The sequence below is a fragment of the Danio rerio genome, chromosome 9 (genome assembly GCF_049306965.1).
Source record: "Danio rerio strain Tuebingen ecotype United States chromosome 9, GRCz12tu, whole genome shotgun sequence".
Classification (NCBI taxonomy): domain Eukaryota; kingdom Metazoa; phylum Chordata; class Actinopteri; order Cypriniformes; family Danionidae; genus Danio; species Danio rerio.
Window position 1 is genome coordinate 37,534,119 of NC_133184.1, and position 11,144 is coordinate 37,545,262.

At 36.7% G+C, this 11,144-nt stretch overlaps 1 protein-coding gene and 1 long non-coding RNA gene across 3 annotated transcripts in view; one reads left to right on the forward strand and one right to left on the reverse strand.

The window, feature by feature from the left end:
• Positions 1-1,335, reverse strand: part of LOC141376172 (uncharacterized) — a 136,466-nt gene extending 135,131 nt beyond the window's left edge. Inside the window, exon 1 of the long non-coding RNA XR_012385548.1 lies at positions 1,265-1,335. This is a non-coding gene — a long non-coding RNA (uncharacterized lncRNA). The remainder of the gene's footprint in view (positions 1-1,264) is intronic.
• sona (SON DNA and RNA binding protein a) lies at positions 834-10,915 on the forward strand. 2 transcript variants are annotated; one of them, NM_001130400.1, is made up of 8 exons: positions 834-989; positions 3,320-3,453; positions 3,781-3,973; positions 4,071-4,141; positions 4,285-6,681; positions 6,758-7,194; positions 7,855-7,935; positions 9,091-10,915. In NM_001130400.1, exons 2-8 carry the CDS (start codon positions 3,426-3,428, stop codon positions 9,091-9,093), a joined length of 3,210 nt encoding a protein of 1,069 aa, NP_001123872.1. In that variant the 5' UTR covers positions 834-989; positions 3,320-3,425; the 3' UTR covers positions 9,094-10,915. The 2 variants fall into 2 exon arrangements, with proteins under 2 accessions (NP_001123872.1, XP_021334451.1); XM_021478776.3 differs by having other exon boundaries at positions 886-989; positions 3,363-3,453.
• The last annotated feature ends 229 nt before the right edge of the window (positions 10,916-11,144 follow it).

The following is an 11,144-nucleotide window of genomic DNA, read 5'->3' on the forward strand; positions in this document are numbered from 1 at the left end:
ATCTATCTATCTATCTATCTATCTATCTATCTATCTATCTATCTATCTATCTATCTATCTATCTGTCTATCTATCTGTCTGTCTGTCTGTCTGTCTGTCTGTCTGTCTGTCTGTCTGTCTATCTATCAACCTTTTTCTTAAAAAGCACCAAAAACTAAATATACCAAACCGTATTACATTAAATTTGTTTGCTTATTATTTAAAAATAACTAGAAGAACCTCACTTTAAAACATATACAATTATTATGCAGTATATTTTTTACCTTTTATAATCCACTTATTATATTAAAAACATAAAAAAATCCCATTTATAACAAAATGGAGCTTAATACTAAATACTCTAGTCGAGCTGCTCCTGCTCTTGTCTTGATTTGCTCACTGATATCTTGTGCATTGTCCTCTATCTGTCAACTGATAGTATTTGCATTTTAAAAGTTTGATTCATTTGAAACATTTAACTTTAGTTGGCTTTTATTGTAGTTCCTCAATTAAACAATGGAAATGACGATCTCTGTCAAAGGCATTCGCCCCAACCAACTTCCTAGTTTGCCATTAGAAATCAGCCACAGGGGTGAAATAACCATCATCCACAAGCAGCATCCTTATCATTCTCCCTTTTTTCAGATGGGATGGCGGGCCAAATCAAATTACCATGGGCCCTTCTTAGATCACATTCGATCTATCATCTGCCTCGATACAAATGACAAATTGTAGGCCACAAATATAAGGTATGCGATTTGCAGTGTCTTTGCATAACTAATTAGTCATCTCTGTAGGTAAACTGTGAATGTGAGTTCATCAGGATAACGCTAGATGCCGCTCTGTACTTCTAGATCCAGCGACAGGAGAGCGAAGAAGTATCGATGTCCTGCTTCGTGTGTTTCTGGGATGCAGGAGGACTGACTGAGCGCTGAATGTCATGGCGACCAACAGCGAGCAACTTTCTTGTGGTTTCGTAACTGATACAAATCAAGAAGTCAACAACAAAGGTGAGTGTATGTAAGAAAAATCATTCGCAAGAATAATGGCAGATTCATTTAAGAACACGGCGGAAATGACCGAACTAACTGCTGTTATTACTGACGCGCGCGGTTTGTTTGTAGCAAAGCCTGTTGCGAGTATGATGCTAAGCTAACACATGCTAACGTGTCTTTGTCCGCGTGATTCCAGAAACGCTTAACCAAACATTTGTGTTGGTGCGCTATTACTTTCCACGCATAGATACTTTAATATGATGCATCTAAGCTCAATAATAATACTGTACCTGTAAATTGAGTTGCTAGTGTACCTGCAGAGCACGCGTGTTGTGTTAGCCTTTGTAGGATGCGCGTGCTCAGTTAGCCGCGCGGGGGGAGATACTTCTATGCTATCTCGCATTGAATAAAACAAGCACGCAAGAAACATATACTTGGCGTAAACATCACCAACAGGTATGTTTGTATTGTTAAAGTAGTAAATTTGCATATAACTATTTTAAATGATTGATGAGGCGTATGATGGCAAAACAATCACGCGAGAGGTCTCGTTCACCAAGAAAGTCGTTGGTGATGCTAACGTTTCTTTACTCATGTAACGTTACTCCTTGGTATTTGTTTATGTTTATCATTTAGAGTTGTAGCCAGTATTTTTTTGTATATAAGTGTACCATGGTATCCAGAGTTTTCGTTAAAATTGTTACATAAATTATTTTAAAACAGTTTAAGTTAAGAAGTTTGATAACGTGGGTGTTAATTAATAAAAGTTAGCTATTAATCTACTCCTCAGGTCAGATGTTAGTAATTTTTTGTTATCAGCAGAACCTTAATGAAGACTTTTAGCTGTAACTATGGTGCTTGGTTCTTCAAAAAAAAAATTAAAAAAAATGGGCTTGCTGCACTTGGAGAGTCAGAAAGCATAAACAGTCGAAACACAATTTGTTCCCACGTTATTTGCAGCATTAATACACACAAATAATTGACAGCCTCCGGAAACTGTGGTCATGACAAAGAATTTTGCTGTGCAAAGCGATTCCTATCATTACTATTACCCTTTTGTTGTTTTGGTTTTATTTTTACAGTCATTATAATCAAATATACCACACGCACAAAATAGTATTTTACAAATATTTAATAGGAACAATTAGAGTTGCTGGATATTGGAAAAATCTGACATTGCGATATTTGATTTGTAATAATATATATTGTGATATAAATATCATTTCACTAGATGATTTGATTATCTCTATTTTGAAAGATTTCATTAATATAGATTGACTGGCATTATCAAGTCTTTCTGTGCAATGCATCTGCCTAAATTATAATAAATTACTAGCAAAAATAAATAAATAAACAGTGCTTTATGGTTTTCGGTAGAGTCTATCAGTAGTCAAGAACAGAAATTGAACAATCTAATGTAAAATAACATGGGTATCATTGTATAAATAATACATTCCAGCGATGTGACTTGCAGATATGTAAAATTTCAATATTGATGCTCAAACAATATATTGGTTAGTCTTAGTAACAATTATAAATGCTTGTTTGGGTACGAATATTCATAGGGCAAATTGGAGGTAGTTTGATTAAATGGCTGCAAGTGATGTCAGCATTTGGTTGAGGGATGCATATAATTATTTTGCACAATCATTATACATTAACATAAATGGGATGTCCAAATTCAACCAGCATATGATTACAGAAGTAAGAAAAAATTACATTCACATTGTTTCTGTGCCATATTTTAACTGCACATATCATAAGAAGCATTGAGAGTGACAGACAGATGAAATTGTGAGATTCAAAAGTGATTTGCCCTGCCGATGATCTTATGTAACCGCTCCGTTGATTGAGTGCAAAGAAGCTTTATGTGTTCAGCCAAGTGGGTCAGATATTATGTAACATGCCAATGACAAAAACTTTCAAGGCTATAACTTCATAAACAATTGTTAGAAAACAGTGACATATGGTGATTTGATTATTTTATTTCACTCTATTTGAACTGCTTCTTCCAAGGCCATCACAAATCATTCTTGCAGTTATGAAAATCTCATCCCACTGCCTTGGAAAAGTGAGAAAAATCTACAACAACATTACAGAAAACAAATTTTCATTAAACATGTTTATGACACAGCCATTCTTTTTTTCTTGAAGAATGCATCTTTTTTAGAGGCCGTTTTGTTTTTGGTATTTACATAAGGTGTAAGAGTTTCTCAGTGGTATCAAATCTGTGTTACTCTAAGAATAAATCTTTATTTGATTACAAAATATACCTTAAAAGTAGACATATGTAAGGATTAGTTGATCTATATGATTTTTTGCTTTGTTTTGTTTTTTCATTTCAGAGTGAAAACTGAGGGTCAACACATTTTGTGTCCCAATTTACAGAGCAAAGACAAAAGAAATTGTCACCAAGATTAAGATTGGGAAACAGCTGAACCAGTTCTTGACATGGAGTGTGCTGTGAAAACTGGCCCTGGTAGGTTACTAGTTCATGTATATATTTAAGTATTTTTAGAACTTCATTGCATTCTAGATTTGTCTGAGAGCTTATTTCAGTATAAAACTTGTTACTTCCAGATTACTGTTCCAGATAAGTTTACTGACATTGCTGGTATTTGTTCTCAGATAAAAGTGTAATGTTTAGAATTTAGAAGTTTGCTATTTCTCAATTGCTATTATTCCTTACTGTGATGTGCTAAATTCTGCTGCAGTCATATAGCTTCGAAATATGTTCTTGTAAATGTTAGAAAATACTTCTTTCATGCTGTTGTAGCATATGTTTGTAAATATGTATCCTCAACAGAGGATGAGCCATCTGATACTGCTGTTCCATATGAAGCCATGATTGTTAAAGATGGGAGCGAGACCCCAAAAAAGAAAAACAAGAAACATAAGAAACACAAAAGTAAGAAGAAACGCAAGAAGCGTAAGGGTGAAAAAGAGAGCAGCTCTGAATCTGGTGTAGAGTCGGATGGTGATTCCAGAAAAAGAACAAGGTGAGAGTTGTACTTTGTTGTTGCTTGGTAACACCTGTTGTTTCTTTTCTTGGTGCCTTTAGTTTCATTTATTTAAATGTATTGTTTCCTTTTAAAGTCTGAAAAAAGATGGCTCTTCTAACCCAGAGGTTGATGATCTTGCGAATGCCACAAAAAACTGCACAGAAGGTACATGCATAATTTGTACATTAGTACAATAATTTAGAGGCAAATTATCACGCATATATTCGCAATTTAAACTCTTTTAAATGTATTTCAATAGATATTGCCTTTCACAATAAAAAAGTAAACAGTCATATTTGTCTTTACAGATGCAGAAGCTGATGCTAAGATTAAAAAGCAGAAACATCGTGCTGGGAAAAAGAAGAAAAAACGACGGAAAGAGGAAGAAAAGCAAGGGAAAAACTCCCCATCTCGATCAAGATCAGGAAGTACCTCAGGGTCAGGATCAGAATCAGAACCAGACTCTAAGCAATCACAAAAATTGCTGACGGAGTCTTTAAAGTTGGACAGGTGGTCTCCAATCAGTACTATTAAAATAGAAAAAATTCAAGATTGCACACCCGAACTAGAAGATCAAAACAGAGATACAACATCTGATCACAGTGAAGAAGAAAGTCTCAAATTAGGAGAGAGAAGAAAGCTGACTCCTGAGCCTGTGCATGCTCTAATTACAGAAAAGGACATAAAAGTGGAACCTATTGATAAAGATGAAAGTTATGGTATAGCTCAAGCACTTCCCGATATTATTCCCAAACAAGAAAATGTGCAGAAGGACATCTCAAAGGAAGCAAATGGTAATCAGAAGGAAAGAAAAAAACTGACGCCTTCCAGGTCAAGGTCACGATCACTTTCAGACACTAAAGGAAAAAAATCCAAACAGAGTCGGTCTAGAACACCAAAGCAGTCATCTGCTAAATCAAGACGTAATAATGACAGATCATCTTCAAGGGACAGGTCTGTATCTGTCTCTGGTGGAAAAGATCGAACAAAACGTAGATGCTCAAGATCTCCTACTAAAGCAACAAAGAAGACTGTACGCAGGTCAAGGTCACTATCTGGTAAAAGAGGGTATCGCTCTGACTCAAGGTCTCGCACAAGGACCAAAAGATCCAGGAGTAAGTCCCTCCGACGTGGTCATCGTTCAAGGTCTAGGTCAACTGGAAGATCAAGACGGTCACGCTCAAGATCAAAGCAATCTGTTTCAAGAAGAAAGAATCGACGCTCACGATCTAGATCTTTACGCCGTGGAAGACACTCAAGGTCACGTTCTCGAAAAAGGACACCTGTTTCTCGAGCAAGACGATCCAGGTCCAGATCTGTCAGAAGAGCAAGACGAACACGCTCAAGATCCCCTGTGCTCCGTAGAAGATCCAGATCTCGCCCAAAAAGAAACAGAAGATCAAGATCTGTTCATAGAAGATCAATTTCAAGAAGCCCAAGACGTCGAAGTAAATCTCGATCCCCCTATCGCTCCAGGCCCTCTAAGTCACGTTCTCCTGCAGTCCGTAAAAGGAAGTCGAAGTCTAGGAGCCCTCATAGCACAAAGTCAGAATCAGTATCTCCTGTGCGACGTAAAAGATCAAAGTCACGGTCATCCTCACTTGATTCAAAGTCTGCATCACCAAAATTAAGAAAGACCAAAAAGCAAAAAAGTAAACTGTCGAGGTCCATTTCTCCGAAACGCAAATCAAGGTCAATTTCCAGGGAACAACAATCATCCGATAGAAGCATATCCCCTTCCATGAAAGCACACTCCCCATCTCCTGCTAAAGAAGACAAGTCTTTAAAGGATAAGAATTCAAAAGAAACCTCAGAAACCACACAGAAACTTTTGGTAGCCATAGAGGAAAAGTTTGAAGTAAAGGGGACAGCAGGGTCTGGTGGATGGAGACCTGTGACTACTGAATGTACATCTGTTCAAAAACCAAAAAATGAAGATGTAACATCAGAATGTGGCCCTCTAAGTGCAAAAGTCAAGGAAGAGCCAGAGGATCCCTCTAAATGTGAAGAAAGACCTATCCGGTCCAGATCTTTGTCCTTAGATCCAGTTCCTCAACACGGTACAGCAGGGTCAGAAGAAGATTATCAATCAGGGAGCTCACGATCACCTTCACCTATTACAAAAGAAGATTCAAAGTCCTCCAACAAAACATCACCTGTAAGAAAAAAACGCTCTAGGTCAACTTCATCCACCAAGAAGAGAAGATCCAAGTCAAAATCTGTTAGCAACAAGAGGAGGTCAAGATCTCCTGCTAGAAAACGTAAGTCGAGGTCTCCATCGCATAGTCGTAAAAGAAGGACAAAGTCAAGGTCACCTGTTCGTAAAAGGAGATCTCGATCCAGATCAACAAATCGAAGGGCAAAATCAAGGTCAAAATCTCACACAAGAACAAAGCGCTCTAAGTCAAAATCCCCCAAGCGGAAACGGTCAAAGTCTAGATCACCAGTTCGAAAGAGGAGGTCAAAGTCACCTGCAAGAAAGAGAAGATCTCGTTCAAGATCAAGGGCTCGTAGGTCACGATCCAAAAGGTCACGTTCTGTGTCACGCCGGAGAAGACCAGCATTTAGAGGGCGATCATTTGACAGACGAGATCGGTGGAAACGTGAACCAAGTCATTCCCCAATTTTAATTCTCCGCAAAAGGAGGTCCACCTCAAGATCTCGACGGAGTTCTAGCAAGACGCCACCACGCCTTACTGACCTAGGTAAATATACTTTTTGCATGGCTCCACTTCTTAATAGCATTTTTTTTTAAATAATGACTGTAATCTCTCTCTTCAGATAAAGAGCAACTATTGGAGATTGCAAAGGCTAATGCTGCTGCAATGTGTGCTAAAGCTGGAATGCCCATACCTGAAAGTCTCAAGCCAAAGGCAATTCTACAGTTACCCCTGCCAACCCCTGCTCCAGCCCCCTTGTCTTTGCCTCTGCCACTGCCCGTGCCCAATTTACCTATGAATCTGCCCATGGGTATACCAGGTATGCCTCCAATGCCAAACATGACAATGAACGCTGCTGTGGCAAGTATGACTGCAGCAACTATGACCGCTGCTCTTTCAAACATGGGTGCCCTGGCTGCTATGCCCCCAATGCCTCCACTTCCTACCATTACCAACAAGCCCCCTCCAGCACCCACACCTAATCTGGCCAGTATTGAAGAGGTAAAGAGGAAAGTGACTCAACAAGCTAACAGCATTAGCATCAAGGAGTTCACAGAGGTGAGTTTTGCACATTTGAGCTTTTATGTTGTGTCCTAAGTGATCAGTGAATCATATATATTATGTAAATATATATTCATGTTTTCTTTGTGTATTCAGCATGGATGTGCTAAATAGTCAAATTTTAGGTAAACGGTTGCAGTGCATTTCTGTCTAAATTAGGTACTACTTTTTTTACTTAAAAAAAAAGAAAATATTATTCAGAATACATTTTCTGCACCGAGAAACAAACAAATTAGTACCAGTTTTAAGGCAAACTTTTTGTGTGTGAGTGTGTGTGTCAGATCAGTGTTTTATCACTGTTTGTGTCTGTTGGCATCTGTCAGAGCTCATTTTTACCAGTTGAACAATCTTAATGGTTTCATATCTGGTGGAACAGTGGTTTGAGAAGTGATCTGATATATTATCTGTAATTATTCATAATTAGGAGTTCTTGAAAAGTCATGTGACAGTAAATATTTGAGTAACATCCTTTAGAAATATTTAAATGAAAATGACTACTTTCAAAATTTTACAATTAAAAAAATTTTTCTTAAATAAACCTAGTCTTGGTGAGATCTTTAAATAAAATTTAGTCCCAAAACATTGAATGGTAGTGTCTTCCTAAAACAAACTATTTTTATCATTAATCATCTTCTTTTTCTGTTTCTTTTTTTTAAGAAATGTAAACAAATTGCACAGAGCAAAGAAGAGATGAGTATTGCACGGCCACATGTTTCAGATGATGAGGATGAGACACGGGTGAGTACTAATCCTTGCATTACAACATATAATGCAGCATATAGTGAAACACTTGGTCTGTAACGGTTTGGTTCACATACACTCATGACGAATACAGAATGCATTCACAAAAATTGCGCTCACCAGTGGTTAGCCAACATTAGTCCTGCCTCTGAGTTGTTCTGATTAGTTCACTTTTCTGAAACTGACAGTATCGGTGACAGACTCAAGTGTAGAAGGGTCACGTGTGTCAGTAAACAATGGAAATATAAGATATTGTCTCATCATGTAAGCTTGTAAGTCAGTCCGTAAGTGCTCTCTACACACACACACACACACACACATAATATTGCACAGCTAGATCTGCTGCATGGATGGACACCAAAATCAGGGTACATACCGACTTGTGACTTTAGTGTACTGCATCACTGCTATGAACCACACAATTTTCTTTTACACTTATTTTTTTACATTGTCATAATGCTTTAAAAATATGCTGCAATGTTGACAACTAAAAAGTATATATGGGGAATTTTTTTTAAATAAAAATTTAAATTAGACATGTATAATGTCACAACCTATCACGAGACTACCATGAACACAGCCCAATCATTAAGGAACCTTTCATTACGTTTTACTGTACTTTGATGCCGATCAAAATATAAAAAGTGGATAATGAAAACAATATTTTTAACCCTGTGTAGTAATGTGAGTTCGCTTTTATGGAGGTACATGGAAAACCAACATGTCTCATTTGTTAAATGTAAAAAAATTTCAAATATATATGTGACCTCCTGTATCTCATATGGTTGATATTTGGCTCTCAAGGCCACTGAAGTTGAGAACCTCTGACTTAAGCGGTAGTTCAGACAAATTAAAATTGTCACATTTATCTTCCACTTGTTTCAAACCGGTTTATTCTGATGAACACAAATTGAGATATTTTAAAGAATGTTTGAAATGTCATTCCTCAGAACATTTCTTTAAATTATCATCCTTTGTGCTCAGTAGAAAAAAATTAATGCATAAAGATTTGCAACCACATCAGGGTGAGTAAATAGGAGGGCATGTTTATTTTGGGGTGAACTATCTTTAATTTGGGTTGCTAGATTTTATCAATGTTTTCTGGTTGCTTGTTCTTACCTTTTACGTTTTCTTTTCCCAACTGTATTGCAGTAACCCACTGTCCTACTCTACTGTGTCTCTTATATCCCGAAGATGGAAACCTGTTGCTTACTTTCGGGATAAAGATGAACTCTGCCAGAGGCCAGTTTGTATCTTGTAAATGAAGCTTTTGTTGGCTCACAGGAGTTGGATATTTTGAGAATCTGGACACTTGAAACTACATTGATTTCAGTGGTTATCTTTAAATTGCGCAAGCTACAGGAACATTTTTTTTATTTACAGTTAATTAAAAACTACGAGATTATACCATTCAGTATGTCTCAAGGTGGAACAAAAAGAGTAAAGTGTGAAACAGACATGCGACCTGCTCAGACTGACAGTGAAACTTTTTTTTTTTTTTTTTTTTACCTTCATTACATATGGTGCCTCTTGATACCATGAAGAAGGACCTCTCTGGTACATTTATTTCAGATTAATAGGTGTACCTAAAAGAAGAAGAAAAAATTTGGGGTGCAACTTAGATCACTTGTCAGGTCTGTTGGTCCACACTTGTTCTGTTAACACAGATAAATGATTATTTTAGGAGTATTCCCCCCCCCCCCTGTATTTTAAAATTTATTAAGTGTTAATCACTTATTTAAATGCATATATGGTGAAGATAATTGTTTTTGTTCCTTAACACTTTGTGAACTTTTAAAACAAATTAAATGTTGAGGTTCAGAATTGTGGCTGTACTTGAGTGCTATATTAACAGATGATTTTTGCATTGATGTGCATTGGAAAGGTTTTGACCACTGACTTACTTTTAGTTCGTTACTTTGGTTAAACCTTGCTGTGTACTGGTGACTGATATTGTGCTCTGATGTAATCTAAAATAATATTACAGAGAATGAACAGTCATTAATGAGATTTTGGGAATTATTTTCACAATTTTAGTGTATCATACGGTGCATCCTTATGAACGTGATGCAGTTGTGTGGTATACAAGTGCAGTTTTATTGATGTGACTGAAATATTTGACCCCTGCATAGGTGCAGGGTGGGATGCTGTATTTTCAGTAGAACATTTCACCTTTCTAGATGAGGGGTGATTAAAATGAATATGATTTGCGTAAGATTTTCATTTAGACACATGTACTGTAAGATGTACTATATACTGTGTAGGTGTATTTGGTCAGGGTTTTTTTTTTTTTACCTCTCCCCTCCACTGTCTTCTGCTATGGTGGAGATCACTTTCCAATTTATTTAAGAAATGTGATGACGGCACGGCTCCTCATAATCTGGAAAATTCATAATGTTAATGTTAACAATTAGTTTATTTAACTTGACAGGATGTCTGACACTACATTGCTAAGTTGTAGATTTGACAGTGTATTGCCCTTGGTGAAAAAAGTGACACAGACTTCTTTCCACAGCTTCTTTCCACCTATAGTGTAGTGTGAATATCAATAATTAATTAGATTAACACAAACAACAGATTTCAAACTGGACATTTAATTTTCTTGTTGTTTCTTTTAAAGTGAGTGTTTGCTTGGTAATAAAAATTCTAGTATCATCTCTCACCCTCTCAAAAATTACATGATTGACTTATCCCCAAAACCAGAATATTATTTTGGTTTAGAATAACACCACAGGGATTATATGATGACAGAATTATTTTGAATTTTGCCTTCAAGTATGACCACGGCCATGGTTTCTTTAAGGTTAATAGGGACAAGTTCTTCTGCAGGTACAAGCCCACATTCCTTTCATAAAAATGTGAAAGATCTTCAGTTTTGACAGCATTTTTTAGCTTTTACATCACATTGTGAAACATAATGGCACACAATCTTTGTAAATAGTGCAACATCAAATAATAAAGGAAACAATCAAAATCACTTTGAAAATGTGTGGGTTTTTTTTTATATGCATTAATGATCATGCAGCTTTCTTTTCAGTAGCTGTGTCAGGAGATGATGGCAATTGGAATGTGAGATGTGTATGATTTAAAGTAATAATTATCTTAACAGAATTGTAAGAGTAGTGTTTTCTCTGGGAAAAGTCAGTAAGGGCATTTGGGCAAGGATATAGGAAATGTACACATTCACAATATTCATGCGCATAATG